This window comes from Hylobates moloch, unplaced genomic scaffold, assembly GCF_009828535.3.
Source record: "Hylobates moloch isolate HMO894 unplaced genomic scaffold, HMol_V3 SCAFFOLD_24, whole genome shotgun sequence".
Taxonomy (NCBI): Eukaryota; Metazoa; Chordata; class Mammalia; order Primates; family Hylobatidae; genus Hylobates; species Hylobates moloch.
The window spans coordinates 1,410,345-1,435,135 of record NW_026652299.1 but is presented as its reverse complement, the minus strand read 5'-3'; the positions used below and the strand labels follow the sequence as shown (position 1 = coordinate 1,435,135).

General features: G+C 47.5%; 2 protein-coding genes across 2 annotated transcripts in view; one reads left to right on the top strand and one right to left on the bottom strand.

Annotated features, from left to right (window-relative positions):
• ELFN1 (extracellular leucine rich repeat and fibronectin type III domain containing 1) overlaps positions 1-24,791 on the bottom strand; it is a 77,359-nt gene that overhangs the window by 43,711 nt on the left and 8,857 nt on the right. The gene's annotated exons all lie outside the window — the stretch shown is intronic.
• Positions 10,162-10,764, top strand: LOC116463020 (uncharacterized). The gene has a single exon (XM_032146004.1). The coding sequence runs from the start codon at positions 10,162-10,164 to the stop codon at positions 10,762-10,764; it is 603 nt and encodes a 200-aa protein (XP_032001895.1).

Here is a 24,791-nt window from a genome sequence, read left to right as displayed (position 1 = left end):
CCGCAGTGAGGCCTCTTGCTGAAGGTCACACAGAAGAGCCGGAATTTGTACTGAGCCCACCCGGCCCCTTGCTTTTTGCAGGACAAACCCCCCGGCGCACACAGTCCCGGCGACAGCCCTTACAGGACAGGTGTCATCAGTACCCGCATTTCACAGACCAGGAAACTGAGTCTCAAACATACACAGAGACCTCCCCAAGGTTACATTGGATGTGGCTAAACTCGGCCGAGAGTTCTTCGCTTTGGACTGAAACTCAGGCGGAGGCTGCCAGCAGGATTGTCCCCGTGGTAATTAGGGCTCCACTATCAATCCCAGCGCGCAAGATGCCACCTCCCTGCTTCCTTTAATCTCCCCCGCTCAGCACCGACAGAGGAAGCCGAGCCCAGAGACTTGGAAGCGCAAATGCGGCCCCGTCCCCTGGTAAACTGCAAGCGGCAATTAACTCCTCACTTCACACCCCACAGCCCCACAAATTCCAGACGAGGTAAACAGTTAAATATGAAATATTAAGCCATAAAAAAGCTGGAAGAAAACAGAATTCAATACTTATCAGTTCTCAAGAGGGAAACAGGCTTTCCAAGCACAGAAGGAAGAGAATAAATTTTAAAAGAAAAAGGAGGCAGACTTGACCATACAAAAATAAGAAAAAGGAACACAAAAGGTAACCCAAATTAAAAGCTGTATAGCAGAGAGGGAAAGATATTTGTGGCGAATGTGACAGATAAATGATATCTATCTTCACTATGTAAAGATCTCGTTCAAACTGATCAGGGAAACATCAACAGCATATAAACAAATGTGTAAAGGAACAAACACAAAACAGAAAATACAGGTGGTTACGAAACATACGGCCCAATGCTCAACCTCCCATATAGTCAGGGAAATGCAAATTTTTAGAAAATACAATGAGACACCATGGGCCCATCAAAGTAGACATGATCGAAAAAAACAAAAATACCAAACTAAAAATAAATCCCAGTGCACTGCAGTGCTGGCACGGTTGTGGTGAAACTGGCACAACTCTTTTGGAAAGTCATTTGGCAATACAGATCTAACACTCTTAACATGTGCATAACTTACAGCACATCACACCATGGTGTGGCTAAAACTTTTTGCAATCAAGAGCAACACAAGGATACTTGCTGCCACCACTCTGATTCAGCACGGTGCTAGTAGTTGCAGCCATTGCAATAAGGCAAGAAAAAGAAACAAAAATTATAAGATTCAGAAGAAAGAAACAAAGCTCTCGCTATTCACAGACGATGTGATTATGTACATAAAAAGTCCAAAAGAATGTATATGTTACCAAAATTAATAAAATATTAGCATAAAATTCATATACAAATATATACTGAATTTCTATACATCTGTAATGAATAGAAAATGAATACTTATGAAACATCAACACTCTTCAAATTAATTTATACATTCAAGGCAATCTCAATCAAAATCACAGTCCATTTTTTTTTCTTTTTGTGGAACTTGACAAGCTAATTCTAAAATGTATATGGAAGAAAAAAAGGCCAAGAATGTTGCTAAATAAAAAGCACAAGGTGGAGTGAGGGAGGGTCTTCTTCTTTGTTTTTTTTCCCCAGACGGAGTCTTGCTCTGTCGCCCAGGCTGGAGTGCAGTGGTGTGATCTCGGCTCACTGCAATCTCCACCTCCTGGTTCACACCATTCTCCTGGCTCAGCCTCCCAAGTAGCTGGGACTACAGGCACCTGCCACCATGCTGGCTAATTTTTCGTATTTTTAGTAGAGACGGGGTTTCACTGTGTTAGCCAGGATGGTCTCAATCTCCTGACCTCGTTATCTGCCCACCTCGGCCTCCCAAAGTGCTGGGATTACAGGTGTGAGCCACCGCGCCCGGCCGAGGATGGGTCTTCTTCCATCAGATAATGACAGTTGACTATAAAGCTATGGTGGTTGAGATATTATTATAAGATTAGACACATAAGCTCATGGAACAAACAGAAAAATCCAGAAACTGACCCATGAGGCAGCCCTTAATAGAGAGAGGAGGCATAACTTTTCAATAAATTGAATATATATGGGAAAAAATGAAACTGAATACCTGCTTCACATCACATATAAAGTCAACTCCAGGCTGACTACAGAGTTAAATGCAAAAAGAAGAACTATACATTTTGAAAGATAAAGTAGATAAAAAGATAAAATATGTATATATAATACAAATATATATTTGTGGATTGAGATAGGGTCTCACTCTGTTTCACAGGCTGGAATGCAGTGGCATAATCACAGCTCACTGCAGCCTCGAACTTCTCAGCCTCAGGTGATCCTCCCACCCCAGCCTCCCAAGTAGCTAGGACTGCAGGCACGCACATCCGTGCCCCATTAAATTTCTTTAGAGAAGGGGTCTTGCCATGTTGCCTAGGCTGGTCTAGAACTCCTGGACTCAAGCTGTCCTCCCACCTCGGCCTCCCAAAGTGCTGGGATTACAAGCATGAGCCACTGCACCCAGCCAGAAAAATATATTGATGACCGAGAGACAGGGAAGAATTTCTTCCCACTCATGCAAGAATATATTGATAAATATTACTACATAAAAATAAAGAATTTCTGCTCGTAAAAATATACTATGAAAAGCTAGCCTGGGCAACATAATAAGACACTGTGTCTACAAAATTTGTTTAAAAAATTCGCCAGGCATGATGGAGTGTGCCTGTAGTCCCAGCTACTCTGGAGGCTGAGGTGGGAGGATCACTTGAGCCAGGGAGGTCAAGGGTGCAGTGAGCCATGATCCCACCACTGCACTCCAGCCTGGGCAACAGATCAAGACTCTGTCTCTAAAATATGCACACATATGCACACATACACACACGCGCACACACGTGCACATGCATACACACACGTGCACACACCCATGCACACACATGCTCTCGCACACACACATGCACACACACGCACACATACACACGAACACATACATCATGCAATGTATTAAAACACAAGCTACACAATAGCTATCTTCTGAGAGAATGTGATCTCATTCAGAATCTATAAACACCTCTTATGAATTAATAAGGAAAACCGACACCTCGGTCATAAAATGAGCAGAGATCTCGAAAGGGCATTTCACAAATGAGGACATCCACACGGCCAAAAACCCCGTGCTCAACTGCATTACTCGCCAGGGAAATTCAAATGAAAGCTTGGTAAGATACCAGGACACACCCGCCAGACCGGGAGGCTTCAAGCATCTCAGCAGAGCTGGAGCCGGGGAAGGAGGATGTGGAGCAACAGGAACTCTTGTCCGCTGCCCTGAGGGTGCAAAGCCTCCCCACTGCTTTGGGAAAGAGCCGGTGACTGTTCTCTGGGATGTAAACCTCAGGGAGGGTCCCACATGTGTGAAGCAGGAGATATGAAAGGGAGCTCACCACAGCCCCAAACTGGAACCGACCTTGATCCCCTCTTAGGACAGAACACACTTCAGTGATGAGAATGAACCAGCACCAAGCACAATGAATGGGTTTGTCTCCCCCGGATGGTGCTGACCAGAAGAACGAGGTCAGAAGGGAAGAAGTATGCAAAGATTTCATTTATGGGAAGTTCAGAAACGGGCAAATCCAGAATCAATTGTCCAGGAATGCTGGTTGCTACGATGAGGAACAACAGAGCGCTGGGATTAGGAAAGAACGCGCCAGAAGCCTCTGAGGGCCACCAACATTCTAGGTCTTCACCCCGACTGTTGTTACACAGATGCAGCCACACAAAGTTCACACGGCGGTTATTCTTTCCCTGGCTCAGACAGGACTTTCGCACCCTGCTGTATAGACGGTTTGTTCCAACTCACAGTCTATACCACCACAGGGCTGTGAGGGGATGGCATGCCTTTCACCCAGCAGCCCCCCTCCTGAGAACCTACCAGAAGGAGAGAATCCCAGAGAGAAAACCATGTACAGCCAAAGATTTCCACTGCTGCTTGATAGAGAAGGAAAAAAATGGAAACCACCAAAGTTTTCAGTACGAAGACAATGATGAGGCCGGGCACGGGGGCTCACACCTGGAATCCCAGCACTTCGGGAGGTTGAGGCAGGCGGATCACCTCAGGTCAGGAGTTCGAGACCAGCCTGGCCAACACGGTGAAACTCCGTCTCTACTAAAAATACAAAAATTAGCCGGGCATGGTGGTGCACACCTGTAATCACAGCTACTCGGGAGGCTGAGGCAGGAGAATCGCTCGAACCTGGGAGGCGGAGGTTGCAGTGAACCGAGATCATGACATTGCACTCCAGCCTGGTCAACAGAGTGAGATTCCATCTCCAAAAAAAAAAAAAGAGGAGAATGACTAAATCAATTAAAGCACACCCTTATTATTGACTGTGGCGATTTATTGATTTATTTATTTATGATGGAGTCTCGCTTTGTCGATCAGGCTGGAGTGCAGTGATGCAATCATGGCTCACGGCAACCTGGACCTCCTAGGGCTCAGGTGATCCTCCCACCTCAGCCTCCCGAGTAGCTGGGCCCACAGGTATGTGTCACTATACCCAACTAATTAAAAAAATTATAATTTTTAGAGACAGGGTCTCACTATGTTGCCCAGGCTTGTTTCAAACTCCTGGGCTCGAGTGATCTGCCCACCTCGGCCTCCCAAAGTGCTGGGATTACAGGTGTGAGCCACCGCACCTGGCCACAACTTGGAAACTGCTGGAGATCAGTGAATGATTAGACTCAACACGTCCATTCTCAAGATGGACAGAGATATCAACATGTCTCTACAAAACACATGTGCGGGGAAGTGCATCACTGCTCACAGTACCCACGATAGCCCAGACTAAAAACAATCTGAAAGACCATCAGCAGAGAAGGGATACAGCAACTGAAGTACAGCCTTACGTGGGAATACTATACGGCAATGAGGAGGAAGGAACCGCCATCACATCTAACAAGGACGAATGAATTTCGCAGGTACAATGTGCAGAAGCACCCAGACAGAATGTGTATATAATGGATGGTTCCACTTATACAACATGCAAATACACGCAAAATTCAGCTATGCTGGAAGGAGCCAGGGTAGTGTTTACCCTGAGGTGGGGGAGAGGTGACCTGCAGAGACCATCAGGAGACTTCTGGGGCTGGTGGGGGGGCGGGAGGGGGGCTGGTTTCGTTCTGTCTCTTCACTGGGGTGCTTGTGAAAATTCATTAAGCTGTGCACAGTGAGGATTTGTGAACTTTTCTGTATGTAACTGACATCTCAAAATTTTAAGTTTCTTTTAAGAGTGATATCAACCCTGAAACAAACACCAATCCTCAAAAGAAGAGAAAAGACCAGAAGGAGAAGCTCTGAAATGCTGACAAGCTTCTCTTGCATGGTGCAGCCAGAGTTTACATCTCCGGTTTTCAGCATTTTCCTAGTTTTCTTTAGTGTATACACATGTATATTGCTTGTGAAATTAAAGAGAGAAATAATATGCTATTACATATATTTAAATGCCAGGCCCCCAGAAAACGATTCGTGTTTAATTAGGACTTTGTGATTCAAGATGGCAAAATGTTTTATACGTTGTTAAAAAATCTCATCGCGGCTGCTAACGGTGCCCAGGCCCCCTCGCCCCATCTTCTCACTGCTGTGGCCCAACCATTCCTCACCCGACAGGAAGCTGACGTGCTAATTTGCTTCGCAAAGTCAGAGAGAGCGCCAAGGGTGCAACGCAGGAAAAGAAAATTGCCACAAAAGGGAAGCAGGAATATTCCGAAGGCATTAACCTGATGAATTGTATATGAGAGCTGTAAATTTGATAAGTGCTTATTAGAAGTAGAAAATGAGGCTTGAAATTTGCTTGTTTGCCTGAAATGAAGGCTGAGGTTCCCTCGGAATCTAATCGGCTAAAAATTTGGCGAGATGTTCAAATGTAGGCATCATATGAAAAAAAGACACCTAGAGAGATGCAGAAGGCCAGGAGAGATGGTAACTGTTGTGTCAGGCATATTTGGAAATATTTATTAGAAAGAGAAAAGAAAGTCCGACGTCTTCTCCAAGCCCGCTGCCTTAGTCAGCACCCGCCTGCCAGCCGGTTCTGCGGGAAGCCCAGGCCTGGCCCCAGCCCCACTGCCCTGTCTGTCTCTCCTTTCTTCCCACACCTGGAGGCTGAGGCGGGAGGATCACTTGAAGTCAGGAGTTCAAGGCTGCAGTGAGCCACGACTGTACCACTGCCCTCCAGCCTGTGCGACAGAGAGACCCTGTCTCTCAAATAAATTACAATTAAATAATTTTTTAAAATCTGTTCAGGTGACACATGCCTTAATGTGTTTGTTCATGGGCAGGCAGCCCTGATCTGGGTGAAAAACAGAGATAAAGTCCCAGAAGGAGGAGGGGTGGGGGCGGGAAGTGGAGACCGCCCTAGAGAAGGGTCTCAGATCACACAGCAGCTGTTGCAAATGCGGCAAATACCGATTTTCCCAACTGTACCCCTGGGTGTGTAGATGAGAAGACAGGCTCAGAGGTCCCAAGGCCAGTGGGAAGCTAGGAACCCAGACCCTAAACCTGTGCTGTACACCGGGGTGGCCTCGGCTGTGCCGGGACCTGGCAGGCAGGGTCAACCCAGCGGTGCTCAGTCCCAACCCACAGAGAGGGGAGTGCAGGCCCCAGGGTGCTCCCAGCACCGGCTCCTCCTTGCACAGGCCCCTGCAGCAACCCAGATATCCCCGTGGAGGAGGAGGAGGGGGCAGGCGCGCGACTGTTCCTGTCTGAGTCCCACACTCTGCGGCAGCCGAGCAGGGGTCTCAGGCCCTCTGCGTGTCCACGGATGGGAATGTGGGCATGAGACCCTCCCCCTTCCCCTCTAGACCTGGCCTCTCTCCTGCCCAGAGGGGTGGGGGGCTCCTCTCTGCCCTGCCTGGGGAGGCACAACTTGCCATCCTCACCTCCAGCACTGCCTCTAGGCTGTCTCACCCCTGCCGCGAAGCCCAGATCAAAGAGGGCAGCAGCTTCTCCAAGGCCTCAAAGCCAGTGAGGGGCGCTGGGCCTCGGACCCCAGCCTGGGCGAGTCACCTCCTCCGAGAAGCCTCCCAGCCTGCCCCACTGAAAGGGGACGACCAGTCCCTGCTAGTGCATTGCCCGTGGTCATTTCCTGTGGCCCCCGTTGTTTTCCTAACGCCTTCCTTTGCTCGAGTCACCCCACTGGACCCTCAGCTCCTTAAGGGCAGTGCGGTGGGCTGAAGTGTGCCCAGCATCCCTGGGATGAAGCCCTGACCCCAGGCTGATGAGAGGAGGCGGCAGGGTCTCTGGGAGGTGATCGGGGTTAGCTGAGGTCATGAGGGTGGGGCCTGTGATGGGATTAGAACCTTTACAAGGAAGGATGCCAGGCTGGGCGCCGTGGCTCACACCTGTAATCGCAACACTGTGGGAGGCTGAGGCAGGAGGACTGATTGAGCCAGGAGTTCATGACTAGCCTGGGCAACATAGCGAGACTCCATCTCCACAGAAAAAAGTTTTAAACAATAATTAGCGTGTGGGTGTCATGGCACCCACCTGTGGTCCCAGCTACTCTGGAACCTGAGGTGGGAGGATGGCTTGAGCCCAGGAGGTGGAGGCTGCAGTGATCTGTGATTGTGTCACTGCACTCCAGCCTGGGTGACAGAGGGAGACCATCTCTGGAAAAAAAAAAAAAAAGAAAGAAAGAAATAAGAAAGACACCAGGGTATCTGCATGCTCTCTCTCTCCCTCTGTCTCTCTTTCCCTCTCTCTCTCCGTCTCTCCTTCCCTCCCTCTTTCTCTCTCCCTCTCTCTCTCCCTCTCTCTCTCTCCATCTCTCTCTCCATCTCTTTCTCTCCCTCTCACCCTCTTTCTCTCTCTCTGTCTCTTTCTTTCTCCCTCTCTCTCTCTCTCACACACACACACACACACACACACACTCTCTCTCTCTCTCTCTCTGTCTTGGGAGGACACGGTGAGAAGGTAGCCATCTGCACACCAGGACACTGGCCCTCCTAGAACCAACCCCGCTGGCACCCGATCCCAGACTTCCAGTCTCAGGGGCGGGGAGACTATGTGTGCTGCTGTGTAGACCCCAGTGTCCGGCTTTTGTTATGAGAGCCGGGGCCGACAAAGGCAGGCAGGAGTCACGTCTGCCCTGCTCACTGCTGTGCCCCCACATCTAAACCAGCCTGGGGCTCGGCATACAGCAGGCATTTAATAAATGCACACTCCAGGAGGAAACAGACTTTGTCTGGTAACCCTAGGGGCCTGGCGTGCCCAACAAGATTTGCTGAGTAAATGTTTGTGAACAAATGAATGGGAGTCAGTGAAACCAAACCAGCATGTTTTTTTTTTTTTTTTTTTGGAGACGGAGCCTCGCTCTGTCACCCAGGCTGGAGTGCAATGGCGCAATCTCGGCTCACTGCAACCTCCACCTCCCAGATTCAAACAATTCTCCCTGCCTCAGCCTCCCAAGTAACTGGGATTACAGGTGTCCGCCACAACGCCCGGCTAATTTTTGTATTTTTTAGTAGAGACAGGGTTTCTCCATGTTGGCCAGGCTGGTCTTGAACTCCTGGCCTCAGGTGATCCACCCACCTCAGCCTCCCAAAGTGCTGGGATTACAGGCGTGAGCGACTGCGCCCGGCTGCATGGTTTTCAAAGTGGGGTTCATGGGCTTGGGGGGCTGAGTCTGCTCCTGCCTCCCAGCGAGACTCGCCCAGGCCTGTGCCAATGGTCTTGCTCCTGCCCTTTAGGGAGTGCCCTCGACACGGACACCTGAGCCCTGAGCTGCAGCCCTGGCGGAGGAGGACACAGCTGGTGCTGGGAAGGGCTGGGAGGCCGGCCACGCACCTGGCACGCCCCTACTTCCTGGGGTTCTCAGGCAGGAGCAGGGTCCTGGTGGCTTTCCTGGTGGAGGGACAGAATCCTCACAGCCCCAGCGGGCTGCACATGAGCTCTGGAGCCACAGCGCAGGTCCCACCATGTGCCTGTCGGCTACGTCTGCTGCCTGGCACAGCCACGTGCATCCGGAGCCGTCTGCAGCGTAACTCAAAGTGAGGGGGATGGGCACATGTGCACGACGCCCGACACCCCTCTGCAGCACTCAACAGGGAGGGCAAGGAGCTGGAATTTGTCCCAGCTGGGCACAGGGCTGCTGTTGGCAGCCAGGGTCAGGGAGACTCTCAGAGTCTCCCACTTCTGTGGAACAGACAGTTTCTTTGGTTCTGGAATTAAACTATTAATAGCAGTGGAGATCAAGAAACTCAAGTGCGGGGCAGCTGACAGGTGGTCTCGAATGCATCCTGGGGGGTGTGCAGCCCGCAGCCCTCAGAGCCAGTCTAAGTTTGGCAAAGGGCCGCTGTGCGGGCCAGGCATGGTGACAGTGACGTCTTGGTGTCAGGGCCTCCCGTCTCATACCCTCGCTCCTACAAGGGCCTCCGCACCTGGGCAGGTGGGTGTCTGGGTGCTGGGGGAGCTGACTCCTTCAAGGAGGTGGTTTCCTGTCTCAGGGAGGCAAGGGGTACCCCTAGGATCTGCTTCCAGGGGCGTAAGCCCCGGCCTATTGAGTGACTGATGGACCAGAGCTCTATCTTTCTAGAAGGCCTGGGAGAAGCCAGGAATCCCCTCTCGGAGCCTCACCCCACTCCTCCCTCCAGCCATCCTCCTCCAGCACTTTGTGACATCACTGCCGTTGCCATGGGAACCCTGCCAACTGAGCGGATGACTTCACAGGAGGATGGGAGGCGCTGGGCTGGGCCGGCCTGGGTCTTGCAGCAAAGGTCTTTGATAACCAGCAAAATGGCAAAAGGAGGCAGGAAAACTGCCAGCAGGGAGGCCAGTGTGGGTTTAAGGTGACGGCATTCCCCAGCCCTGCCCGGCATCGGCCTCCCAAGCCTGGGACCTGGGCGCTCCCTGCCTCCTTCCAGATGGAGGTGGGCATGGTGGAGCGTGAGGGGCCTGGGTCTGCCCGGGCTGGCTGGGGACCCCCGGCTGGAGCTGCTTCAAGCCTCGGTTTCTCTTTCTAGGAAGTGAGACCAGGACCACAGACTGGGGGCTCCCTGATGAGTCTGGGGCCCTGAGGGCTGTTCAGCTCTAAGCATGGGCTCACGGACAGGCCAGACAGGGCTGTATTGCTCTGATCGCCCTGCAGGAATCACAGCCAGATGGGGGCTTCCCGAGTGCTGCCCACCTGGCCGGCATGCAAGAGGAAGTGGCATGGGCTGGGGAGGAGGAAGCACTCTCACTCCCGCTGGGGCCTCTGTCCAGGAACCCCCATTGGCCCAGCCGTCCCTGGGGAGCCCCATCCCATGTGCCCCGCACCCCGTGTCTGTCAGCACCGATCAGGGTCTCCCAGACACCTGTTCTGGGGTTGCCATGGGGACGAGCGGGAGGGTGAGTGTGGCGCATACAGCTGTCTGTGGACACACAGAGGGCATGCACACGTGTGTCTGTGCTCACCTGCATGTGTTCACATGGACTGGGCACTGCTGGAGGTGTCTACACAGTTGTGTACACGGACCCCCCTGCAGATGTGCACACGCCCAGCAAGGCCACGTCCACAGGCGTGTATGTGTTCTCGCACCAGAAAGTGGGTCACGCCCCACACCACACACCGTACACTCTGCCCCTGGAGCACGCACCTGCCTGGGTGCACCAGGCAGTCTAAGCCCATGTCACCTATGTGTACACGTATGTGCACATACCTACTCAGGCACACCAGGGTGTGTACATGGCTGTCCAGGCTCTTGGAATCGGGCACTTTCTGAGGCTGCCCTGATGGGCGTTCCCTTCCCCAGCCAGTACATCCTCTCTTCTTAATCCCATGTCTGCTGGACTCTGAAGGTGTCCACGCGGCCTTGAATGTCTCCAGGGCCTGCACTGCCCACCACGAGGACCCCAGCGGAACCCAGCACCAGGCCACTAGGGGTCTGCGTGGGCAGTCACTTCCTGGGGGCCTGCACCCCTTAAGGAGGGTGAAGGATGGGCCGGCCCAGCTGGGGCTGAATCCTGACAGCCTTGTTCACAGGGAGAGGCTGACCTGTGCCCATTTTACAGACAACAAAACTGAGGCTGAGAGAGTCACAGCCCGGCCAGCACACAGCAGAGCGTAGCGCAGGCCCAGGCCGGCCTTGTAAGGTCCCTGCCATTCCCTGCAGGGTACACAGAAAGAGGTGGAAGCTGATGTGGCCCCCACTGGGCGTTCTTTCACTTTCTCTCCTTTGATTCCACAGTCCTCAGACCTAGGAATTGAAACGTCCCTAGTTTCCAATGAAGGAAATATTAATAGAAGCTCAGAGACGTAAGGTAACTGACCCTAGGTCACACAGCAGTCAGGGAGCTGGTGAGGTTGAGGGCAGGGAGCCCCAGGAGGGCCTCGAGAATCTGCCTCCCCACTTCACCCAGCCAGGGGCAGGTGCAGCCGGCAGGTGGGCCACTGGCCTCGGGTATGGCCTGTTTATGCCTCTGCATCTAGCGTACATGACAAAGGCAATTTTCCACGTCTAAAGCGCCACAGCACTGCCTGCCTCTGCTGATCAGCCCCGATCTTTCGTGGCTGTCTCTTCCCCAGCTCCAGGCAGATGCACCCCCAATTCAAGCTCCCTAAGCTCCCAGCCCCACTCCTCTCCACTCTGCCTGTCGCAAGGCCCTCCCAGCCCAGGCTTGGGAGAGAGGTATGCCCTACACTGCCATGAGCCCCGAGTGGACCTGGACGGACAGAGGGAGCAGCCCTCAGCCGAGGCTCCACAGCGCAGCCCAGCCCGTCCCTGCAGCCGCGATCGGTACTCACGGAACCCTCTGGCAGTCCGGCCTTGGCAGGGCAGGCCAGACAGATCTGTGCAGTTTACAACCAGCTTCTGCTTCTAAAAATAGAAGTGCTACTTGGCACACAGACCACAGTGAAAGTGGAGAAACTGAGGCCCAGCAGCAAAAAGTGTCTCATCGAAGGTCACGAAGGCAGGAAATAGCAGATGCCAGGAGGGTCATGGCACTCGGAGAGGAAAGGAGTCCCTCGTGCACGGCACTCCCCCGCCCGCCAGCCACCGTGACCATCCTGGGCACGTGAGCACCACTGCACCAGCCCAGCCTGGAGCCTGGTACTGCCGGCCTTGGCAGGCAGACATTGCTGGTCAGGAATGCAGAATCGGCCTTTAAATACCTCAGCAAATTCATGCCCTGGCATCTCCTTCTTCCCCACACCGCCCGAGGCACTGCTGAGGCTTAATGAGCGGTGAAGGTCCATTTTTCAAAGTTAAACATTTCCTGGCTCCCTGGCCCAGCCTTTAGACACAGCCTGGCGATGTGTGGTGGGTGTGGGGTTGAGACAGCTGCACAGGGAGGCCATGGTTCACATGGATCTCCACGACGCCCTCGGCTCTCACCGGCCACCAATGCCAACAGAGACCTACCCGGTGGCCAACTTGTGGGATGCAGAGCTGGCAGTGGGTCAGGCCTGGGCCATGGGAGCAGTGGGTTGGGCCTGGGCCCCTGAAGCTGGGAATTCCAGCCTAACACAGCCTTCAGAGGTGTCGATTCTAACCCCCTGCCCATTTTACAGATGAGGAAGCTGAGGGAGGGTCATAAGTCCCCTAACATCAGGGACCACAGCGCTTACCCAACTGAATATCTCAGGGTCCAGCCCTGGGCCTAATGTTTAGCGCCAAAAACAGCTGGTGCTCAATCAATGCTTGTTGCCAGGAGTAAGCACCCGAGGCTGCAGAGCAGGAGGTGGCAGCCTTGGGTGGAGACCACAGAGCCCTGACTCCCAGACTCCCTGCATCAGCCTCCGAGGGTGCAAACAGACCTCCTCTCTGCTGGGATCTCTGTCAGCATCCCGGAGGCCCCTGGCTCCTGGTTTAGACCCTGCTGTCTGCAGACGTGAAGCAATAGAGAGGGAAGTCTAGATCTGGACTTAGGCAGAGTCAGGTTTGGGTCCCAGCTCTGTCACTCTCTGACTTCCTGGGCTTGGACAAGCCACTTCTGGGGGTCTCAGTGTCTCCATTTGCCATTTGGTGACATTAGCCTCTTTACCTGGGGGACTTCTACACTCCCATTTCTTCCAAGCTCCTGTCCATACTGACATTGTCTTTTTCCAGTCCCTGTAGGTCTCTGCATCTATCATCCACTCATTCATTATCTACTTCCATCATCATTAATCTACATCCTCCCTCATTCAGGCATCCATCCATCCATTCATCATCCATATATCCTTCTAGCATCCACCCACTTACCCACCAATCCATCCATCCATCTACCTCTCCACCCACCCACTCACCCATCCACCCATCGATTCATCCTTCATCCATCCATTCACCCATTCATCCATCCATTCATCCACCCATCCAGCCACTCACCTATCCATTCATCCATTCATCCACCCACCCACCCATCCATCCATCCATCCATCCATCATCCATATATCCTTCTAGCATCCACCCACCCACCAATCCACCCATCCATCCATCCACCTATCCACCCACTCACTCACCCACCTACCCATCCACCCATTCATCTTTCTTCCATCCATTCGCCCATCATCTATCCATCCATTCACCTATTCATCCATTCACCCACCCATCCATCCACTCACCCATCCATCCATCCACTTGCTCATCCATCCACTTGCTCATCCATCTACCCACCTATGCATCCATCCACCCACCCATCAGTCCATCCACCTATATATCCATCCACCCCTCCATCTGATGATGCATATGTCAAAAAGGCAATGTGCCAGTTCTGTGCCAGGGCTAGAGTCCCAATCCCCAATTTCTAATCTAATGCCCTCTCCAGGATGCCAGGTGTCCAGAGGGCTCAAGGGGTTCCCATTCTGTCACTGCATTGGCTCAGATCCCTGACTGCTTGGGGAAGAGCTCCTGTTGCCACTCTAGGTCTCATGGAGACAACTAACAGCTAAAGAACCAGAGGACTCCCCGTTGGCCCTGCTTCAGGATGGTGTGAATCTGGACAAGACACTCATCTCAGTGTAGCACTCACCACCTGTAATGGGCACATGATTGCAGAGGCTTCAAACTGGGCCATGCCAGGGAAGTTGGCTGGCTCAAGGCACTGTAAATGGATGTAGTTAGGAGATTCAACAACATGATTAAAAATAAGGAGACAGGATATGCTTTTCCCTTGTCACCAATTCCACAGCATCTCAAGGGTCTGTAGTGCACCAGGCCCAGCCCCCAGCGAAGGTGGAACCAGGCCTGCCCAGCTGAGCCCTCTGCAGATCCCAGGGGAACAGGGTCAGTCTGCAATCGCAGAAATGTATTCATGGTTCCTTAGCAACCGGTGGCTTGGGGACTGAGCCGGGAATCTGTGTTCCTCCCAGTGTCTCACCTCATCTTTTGTTCCCCTCACTTATCCATCTGAGCTCTCAGCCCTCAGACACATTAGATGACTGGAATGGTGACTACAAGCCGGTGCAATGCTGAAATTATATTTCCACACTCATGGAAGCACACACATGCGTGAGAATGCACACATGTATACACGCTACATACAGTATGCTGAGTAGAGAGGCCCAGGTTAAGAAATAATGTCACTACTCAATTATAGAAAAGAACAAACTATTGATAAGCATCACAACTTGAATGAATCACCAGGGAATTTTGTGGGGGAAAACAAATGTAATTCCAAAATGTTACATACTGTGTGAATAGTGTGTGATTCCATTTACACAGCAGACTGACAGTCCCTGACTTAACAATGCTTTGATTTATAACTTTTTTACCTTATAATGGGTTTATTGGGGTATTAAATGCATTTCTGACATATTGTCGACTTATGATGTGTTTATCAGGATGTAACTCTATCGTAAATTGAGGAGCATTTGTACTTGAAAAGACAAAATTATAGAAATGGAGAATGGGTTAGTGGTGACCAGAGGTCAGAGATGGGATAGGGGTGAGGGAAGGGGGTGTGGCTATAAAAGGGTAACTAGAGGAGTATTTGTGGGATGGGACTTTTCTGTATCTGGACTGTATCACTGTCAATATCCTGATTGTGACACTGTACTATAGTTTTGTAAGATGTTGCCACTGGGGGGAACCAGATAAAGGGTACATGGGATCTCTCTGTATTATTCTCACAATTGTAAGGGACTGTACAATTGTCTTAAAATAGAAAATTTAATTTTAAGGAAATAAAATAATGTCATTGAAAATGGATGGTATTTTTCAATAAAAGGGGTAAAATCAACTGGATTAGGATTAGTATACCTGGGAAGAACTGACACTTGATCCTTACACCTCACACCATAGATAAAAAATTACAGGTGGATTAAAAGTCTAAATGTCAAGTGTAAAACAATAAAGCTCCTAGAAGATTACATAGAAGAGCATTTTCAAGAACTTAAGGTGAGAAAAGATTTCTTTATAAGCTAACAGAAAGTGCTAACCATGGAGAACTTGAGTAACATTAAAATGAAGAACTTCTTCTCATTAAAATACATGACTGAAAGAGTAAAATGGCAAGCCATGGAATGAGAGAAGATATTTTCAACATATATAATCAAAAAATTAAGAATTACTAGATATATAAAGAATTCCTACAAACGTACAAGATAAAGAATGCAACTCAATAGAAAAACAGGGCCTGGTGCAGTGGCTCACACCTGTAATCCCAGCACTTTGGGAGACCAAGGTAGAAGAGTCGCTTAAGTCCAGGAATTTGAGACCAGTCTGGGCAACACAGGGAGACTCTGTCTCTACAAAAAAAAAAAAAATAAGCCAGGCATGGTGGCATGTGCCTGTAGTCCCAGCTATGTGGGATACTGAGGTGGGAGGATTACTTGAGCAGGAAGTTTGAGACCAGTCTGGGCAACATAGTGAGACCCTGTCGCTAAAAAAAAAAAAAAAAAAAAAAAAACAACCACAACAACAACAAAAAACAAATAAAAAAGACAAATATGACTTTTAAACAGATAGGTCACAAAAAAATGACATACAAATATCCAAATGGCCAATAAACTTATGAAAAGGTGTTCACTAGTAATGCTAAAATTTAAAAGGACTGACAATATCAAAGGCTTTTAAAAAATTGTTTTAGATTTAACATTTAGACCTTTAATTCATCCAGAATTAATTTTTTAATCTATGGTGTGATGTAGGCATCAATTTTCAGTTTTTTCCAGGTATACTAATCCAGTTGATCTTACCCCTTTTATTGAAATATACCATCCATTTTCAATGGCATTATTTTATTTCCTTAGAATTAAATTTTCTATTTTGAGACAATTGTACAGTCCTATGCAGTTGTGAGATTCCCCTGGAGGAGAGAAGGGTAGTGATCAGAAGGAGATGGGGTGGGGGGCTTCTGAGATACAAGTATCATTTTTATTTCTTGAGCTAGATGGTTCCTACATAAATTTCACTTTGTGGTACTTCATGGAATTGCATATGTTACTTTTTTTTAAGTTTTGTTTAAAAAAAAAAAAAAAACCACAGGGTGGGAATTCTGGCATAGAATAATGAAAAGGTCACCAAATCTTCTCTCCAAAAAACAACTATAAAACTAGTCCAAATTTTCAAAGTCATTTCCACATCCTTGAAATTAACCAAAGGCCTTCATTCATGAAAAACTGCTTAACTTAGGCTAAGACAGGGGGAATCTGTGGAGTTCTTACCTGAAGCTCTCCCATCTCCCCCCGCCCCTCCCCCCAAATCAGTTGATGCAGTCATTCCAACAGGGCAGGGCAGGGCAAGGCAAATCATAAAAACTAGTAGCTTTGCTGTCAGGGGCTGATTTTATTTGAAGCAGAAAGCACAAACTCTCGTTTGGCAGAAGTGTTGTCAGTAAGAAGCAGCAATCTCGGTGGCAAGTGAATGGGGAAAGCCAGTGGTCCTACCAGGCTTAAGCTGTGATCCTGACTGGGGCAGCAATAGACCCATAGACTAGCGAGAGTTGCATGAAATATGACAGTCATAGAGATACCTAATAAGCCTACCACATGTGCCCAGTGGATGGGTAGCACACATACACAGGGGACAGCAGAGAGGGCCCAAGTAATTCACAAATTTCTGGCCTACTGAGAGCCTGTAGGCATATCCAGAGGAGACAAAAGAGGGTCTGGAAAAAAGTAGAAACCAGGTCAGGCCTGAAAACTACCTGATCTTTGGATGTGCTTACAGACCCACATGCAGATCTATCAGCAGCATGTGTAGGCCTGACTGGCTCAAGGTATTTGCAAACAACCCCAGACCAATCACTGACTGACCACAGAGCTATGCAAACACAGAGGTAATCTAGGAGGCCAGAATTAAAATAAGTAGGGATTTAACAAAAGAGAAGAAAGCCAGGAATGGTGACATTACCTGTAGTCCCTGCTACTTGGCAGGCTGAGGTGGGAGTATAACTCAAGCCCAAGAGTTCCAGGCTGCAGTGAGCTATGATCACACCACTGTACTCCAGCCTGGGCAACAGAGTGAGATCCCATCTCAAAAAAAAAAAAAAAAACAAAAAGAACAAGGACAAACTAAGAGAGACACAATGATCACACATTCACACATCAGGGGAAAATGAATTTCACAGCTTCAGTTCAGGTCAATTACTACACAAACAACAACAACAACAAAAACCAGCAATACTAGCAACTCTTGGGGATACAAATCAGAATCTGGAACTGCTGCAATATATTACCTGAAATGTTTGTTTTCAACACAAACTTACAAAACATCCAATGAAACAGGAAAGGGTGACCCATACTCAGAAAAAAAAAGTCAATGGAAACTGTCACTGAGTGTCCCCAGATGTTAGATATAGCAAAGACTTCAAAGCTTTTTATAATACAAATATATATTTATATTGTATATTGTATAATATAAATATATATTTATATTATATATTGTATAATATAATATAAATATGTTTATATGTAATATAATTTAATATATATATAATACTTATATAAACTGTTGAAAGACAAAGAAAAATTATAAATATATATTTATATTATACATTTATATAATATAAATACATTCAAAGAAATAAAGACAACTATGTTTAAAGAATTGAAGAAAAGGATAATAATAGTGACTCAAAACACAAAACCTCAATGAAGAGACAGAAATTATTTTAAAAATGGAAAATCTGGAATTAAAAAGTGTAATTGCTGAAATGAAAAATTCATTACATGAGGGCTTGCAAGATGGTAAAAGAAAAAATTAGTGTGCTTGAAGATCAATCAATAGAAGTATTCAATCTAAAGAACACAGAGAAAAAATTGAACAGAAAAATAAACTGTGCCTCTGACATACATGAGACATCAAGTGCACTAGCATATGTGGTGATGGGAGTCTCGAGAAAAGAGGAGAGAGAGAAAGAGGCAGGAATAAGATTTGAAGAAATAATAGCTGAAAATTTCCCAAATTTGATGAAAAGCATTAATCTACAGATTCAAGAAGATCAACAAACACCAAATAGGATGAACACAAGAAAAATCCAAACCTGGACACATCATAGCCAAACTGTTGAAAGACAAAGAAAGGAGCAGGAGAAAATTGATTCACAGTGTCCAGAGTAACAGCAATATGATCAACGGCTGATTTCTCATCAGAAACTATGGAGGGAAGAAGGTGGTGGAATGGCATATTCAAAATGTGAAAACAAAAAAAAATTTGTTACCCAAGAATGAAGGCAAACTAAAAACATTACAGATTAAGAGAAACTGAAAGAATCTGGGGCTAGTACAGCTTATTTAGAAGAAATACCAAGAGAAGTCCTTTAGGCTGAAAGGAAATGTCAGATGGTAATTCAAATTCACAGAAAGAAATGAAGAGTACCAGAAATGGTAAATATGTAGATGAATATAAAAAGCTCTATAAATGTATTACTTTCTCTTTCCTTCCCTTAACTTCTTTTAAAAACATAAGATTGTATAAAGCAATATTTTTAACACTATATTGTTACATGTTATAACATATGTCAACACATATTGATGAAATATCTGACAATAGTACAAAACAGGGAGAAGAAAACTGAGCTATGCTGGAGTAAAGTTTCTATATTTTACCATAATTGTTAGTATTAATGAAAAATAGATGGTAGTAAGTTGGTATGCATACTGTAGTCCCCAGGGCAACCAATAAGAAAATAACTCTAAAAATTAGTTTACAAATTAACAGAGGAATTAAAATGGCACATGAAAAGTATTTACCTAGCTCAAAAGAAGGCAGCACAGGAGAAAAGAATGGGTAAAGACATGAGACACAGAAAACAATGAAGACAACAGCACCCATAGGAAATTTAAAAACTGCATTAAGTGTGAATGGACTAAACAGACCAAATAAAAAGCAGAGATTGTCAGACTGGACAGCAATATGATCAATGGTTGATTTCTCATCAAAAATTATGGAGGGAGGCCGGGCGCAGTGGCTCACGCTTGTAATCCCAGCACTTTGGGAGGCCGAGGCGGGCGGATCACGAGGTCAGGAGATCGAGACCACGGTGAAACCCCGTCTCTACTAAAAATACAAAAAATTAGCCGGGCGTGGTGGTGGGCGCCTGTAGTCCCAGCTACTCGGAGAGGCTGAGGCAGGAGAATGGCATGAACCCGGGAGGTGGAGCTTGCAGTGAGCCGAGACTGCGCCACTGCACTCCAGCCTGGGCGACAGAGCGAGACTCCGTCTAAAAAAAAAAAAAAAAAAAAAAAAAAAAAAAAAAAAAAAAAAAAAAAAAAAAAAAAAAAAATTATGGAGGGAAGAAGGTGGTGGAATGACATATTCAAAGTGTGGAAACAACCCAAATATATACTGTCTAGAAGGGGTACATTTTAGTTCAAATATACAAATATGTTGAAAATAAAAGGATAGAAAAAGATATACATGCGAACGGTAACCATAACAAAGCTAGAAAAAGATATACATGCAAATATTAACCATAACAGAACTGGAGTAGGTAAAAAATTTTTGGGGGGAGACAGGGTCTCATTCTGTCATCCAGACTGGAGTGCAGTGGTGTAATCATAGCTTTCTGCAGCCTCAACCTCTCACACTCAAGTGATCCTCCCTCCTCAGCCTCTCAAGCAGCTAGGACTACAGGTGAGCACAACCATGCCCAGCTAATTTAAAAATTTTTTATAGAGACGGGGTCTCCCTTTGCTTCCCAGGGTGGTCTCAAACTCCTGGGCACAAGCAATCCTCCTGCCTTGGCCTCCCAAAGTGCTGGGATTACAGGCATGAGCCACCACAACCAACCTGGAGTAGGTAAATTAATGTCAGATAAAATAGACTTTAAGACAAGAAATATTGTCAAAGACAAAGAGGAAGGTTTCATAATGATAAACATGTCAGTATCTCAGGAATATGTAACAGTCATAAATAAATATGCTTATAACAACAAAGTCCCAAAATACATGAAGCAAAAATTGGCAGAACTAAAAGGAAAAATAGGCAAATCAACAAAAATAGTTGGGGATTTCAATACTCCACTCCCTCTCAATAACTGATAGAACAACTAGAGAGAAAACCAGCAAGGACAGAGAAGACTTGAACATTACCACCAACTTGACCTAACTTACATTTATAGAACATTCCACCCAAAAGGCCAAACAATGTTTTCAAATGTATGTGGAAATATAAAGGAATATTATGAACAACTTTACACCAACAGATTAGACCTAATTTAGATGAAGTGAACAAATTCCTAAAAAGACACAAATTATCAAAACTGGTTTAGTAAGAATAGAAAATATGAACAGACTTATAACCAGTAAAACAAAAACAAAACTAAACTAAGACATAACAAGTTAAAAAACAAACAAACTGATTAATTTGAAATCTCCTTACAAAGAAAAGCCCAGTCCCCTATGACTTTAGTGGTAAGTTTTGTTAAATATTTAAAGAAATAATATCAAAACTTCACAAACTCTTTCAAAAAAAATAAAGGATAAAAACTTCTCCACTTATTCTGTGAGAGCAATATTTTCCCTGATACCAAAACCAAAAACATTCACAGAAAATAACAGACCTTTATACCTCATAAACAGGAGATTCAAAAATCCTTAAAATATCAGCAAACCAAAACCAATAACATATAAATATAGGTAGAATTTTCCCCAGGAATGCAAGGTTGGTTTAACATCTGAAAATCACTAATTTTGATTCCCTTAATAGATACAGAAAAATAATTTGACAAAATCCAACACCCATTCATGGGAAAACTCTCAATAAACTAAAAATGGCAGAGAACTTCTCAACCTGATAAAGACTATGAAACCCCACAGCTAACATCATATGGTGAAAGACTGAATGCTTTTCCTCTAAGGCCAAGAACAAAGCACCTCTGCTATTCAAGATTATTCTGAAAGTTCCAGTTAGTGCAATAAGGCAAGAAAAAGAAATAAAAGTGCTCCAAGAGGCCAAGGTGGGAAGATAATTTGAGGCCAGGAGTTCAAGACCAGCCTCAGTAACATAGAAAACCTTGTTTCTACAAAAAAAAAAAAAAATTATCCTGGCATGATGGCACATGTCTGTAGTCCCAAACACTTGGGAGGCTGTGGTGAGATCACTTGAGCCCAGGAATTCGAGGCTTCAGTGAGCTATGATCACACCACTGCACTCCAGCCTGGGCAACAGAGCGAGACCCTGTCTCTGAAAATAAAAAAAATAAAATAAAATAAAAATAGGCATATACTTCAATGGAATAGAATTGAGAGTCCAGAAATAAACTTTTCCATTTATGATTCCAACAAAATGTAATGCAGAAAAGAAAGTCTTTTTCAAAAACATGTATACAGCAAAACAAGCTCTGACCCTCACACACCATACAGACTATTAGCTAAAATTGGACAACAGGCCTAAGTGCAAGAGCTAAGGCTATAAACGTCCTAGAACAGAAGAAATCTTTGTGACCTTGGGTTAGGCAAACGATTCCTAAATACGACACCCAAAACATGCTCCATAAAAGAAAAAAAATGATAAATCGGACTTTATAATGAGTTAAAAAAGTTTGTGCTCCAAAAAGATATCATTAAGAAAATGAAAGACAAGCTCCAGAGTGGGGTAAGAGATCAGAAATTACATTTCTGATGAAGGACTTGTATCCAGAACATATACAGAACTCACAATAATTCTGAATAATTTTGAAACTCAATAATAAGACAAATCCATTAAATATGGGCAAAAGATTTGAATAGACATTTTATCAAAGAAGAAATATGAATGCCTAATGAGCACATGAAAAGATGTTCAACTTCACCGGTCATTTGGAAAATGCAAATTTAAACCACATGGGACACCACTACACATCCGCCTGAAGATCTGTAATAAAAAGACCGACAATAGCAGGTGGTGAGAGACACGCAGGGGCTGGAATCCTCACGTGTTGCTGGTGGGAATGTAACATGGTCCGGCCAGTTTGGAAAACTGTTTAGCAGCTTGTTAAGAATTTAAATATGGCTGGGCACAGTGGCTCATGCCTGTAATCCCAGCACTTTGGGAGGCCGAGGTAGGTGGATCACTTGAGGTCAGGAGTTCAAGACCAGCCTGGCCAACATGGCGAGACCCAGTCTCTACTAAAAAACACAAAAATCAGCTGGGCATGGTGGTGCGTGCCTGTAATCCCAGCTACTCAGGAGGCTGAGGCAGGAGAATCACTTGAGCCTGGGAGGCAGAGGTTGCAGTGAGCCAAGATTAAGCCAATGTGCTCCAGCCCGGGTGACAGAGTGAGACTCCATCTCAAGAAAAAAAATTTTTTTAAATATAAACTTAGCAGATGAACTCTACTTCCAGGAAGCTGCCCAGTTTGTGCACGAACGTTCACAGTGGCATGATTCATCATGGCCCCACACTGGACACACACGCTTTGCATATGTTTTGGAAAATGGATAAATAAAACTTGGCCTAGCAATACAACGGAATACTATTCAGCAATAAAAACCAAAAGCTACTGACACAGTCTACAAGATGATTGAACCTCAAAGATATGACACTCAGTGTTAGAATCCAGATGCAAAAGACTGCATATTGCAGGATCCCATTGACGTGAAATGTCCATTAAATGTAAATCCACAGGCTGGGCACGGTGGCTCACGCCTGTAATTCCAGCACTTTGGGAGGCTGAGGGGTGTGGATGACCTGAGGTCAGGAGTTCGAGACCAGCCTGGCCAACATGGTGAAACCCTGTCTCTACTAAGAATACAAAAACTACCCAGGTGTGGTGGTGGGCACCTATAATCCCAGCTACTCAGGAGGCTGAGGCAGGAGAATCATTTGAATCCAGGAGGTGGAGGTTGCTGTGAGCCAAGATTGCACCACTGCACTCCAGCCTGGGCGATAGAGTGAGACTCAGTCCCCCCCTCCCCCCCCAAAAAATTGTAAATCCACAGAGACAGGGTGCAGATCAGTGCCTGGGGGTGGGGTGGGGGGTGCTGACTACAGTTGGGCATGAAAATGTTCTATAGCTGGTATGTAGTTATGGTTGTTCAACTCTATGTATGCATGAAAACCGCTGCCTGGTGCCCCTGCAATGGGCTTGCAGAGGGACAGTGTCGGCGCACATCATGCCTCCGTAAAGCTGCTCAGGAAGAAAGGAGAAGCAAGCTCAGGCGAGGGAAACAAGCCTGGCACAGCCGCTGCCCCTTTCAGCATCGTCCCCCAGGTGATCAGAGTCTTGTCCTGAGGGTGGCGAGAACCAGACGACTTTACCAGCCCCCAGACCATCCACGTCTTGACCATCCTGCCACACTTGGTTTTCACTCAAAACAGGAGGATCTCCCCGTGACTTTGGGGTACCTTCCCAAAAATCGAACGCAGAATTTTTTTCCCCTACATGACCTGCCTTGGACACTCCTCCAAGGGGTGTTCCAGCATGGCTCTGGGCCCAAGGACCGGGTCAGAATGAGCTAGAGTGCCCAAGGCAAGCCCAGGCTACTCCCAGGAGAACACCTGCTTTGCTTTCGTATCCAGACCACGGGGCCCAGCATCGGAGAATGTCCACTGGGTAGGTGAATGAATGAACGAATCAATGAATGAACGCCTGTAATGCGTAACTCCCAAGTCCCGACTTCATGGTCATGTTTAATGAACTGTGCACCTGCATACAGGTGCGTTCAGGGGCACACGTGCCCCCGTCTGCTCCCCGTTCCATCTCTGTCCCTGTCCTCTCCTTTCCTCGAGGATGGTGATCTCGGTGCCAGGGCCCTGTGGTGGACAGGACAAGGCAGAGGTGACCCTGCACAATGGGGCTTTCAGAAGAGGAGAGGACACCATGCCCAGATGACCAATGATGCCCAGGACAGGGGCAGAGTCACAGCAGGGGGTCACTGTTGGAACGTGGCCAGGGGGCAAGGGGAAGGGACCCTTGTTCTGAGCACAGTGACAGGTAGCACCATGGCATCCAGGCTGTGCCAACACCCCACAAATGCCACCCCACTTGGTGGGACTCACCCCAGCAGACAGGAGTTAGCGGCTCCAGTGCACAGGTGCGAACATGAGGCTTGCAGGAAGCCTCTGTTCCCCTCCTCACATCCTCCCCAGGAGAGCTCGGTAGAAACGGGGCTGGCTTCACTTTCCCCTCCTGCCTCAACCTCCAGGGAATGTTCCTGTGGGTTCCCTCAGCCAGCAAGCCGCAGTGGACCCCAGAGCAGGCCCCAGGACTGTCTTCCAGGCCCCAGGCCCAGAGCTCCCTACCCACGGCCCAGCTGGTCAGGCCAGGCACCCCCAGGCTTGGGGAGGTCCCACAGCCTGTTGCAGGGAGGGGGATGTGCAGCCGTGATAATGCTGGCACGATGGACCCAGGCCTGGGCTGTAGCTATGGCCCCCCCCTCCCGCCCAGCCCTGGTCACCAGCTAGACCCTGGCAGGGTACAGAGCCCTGGCTGCTCTTTTGTCAAATGGGGGCCAT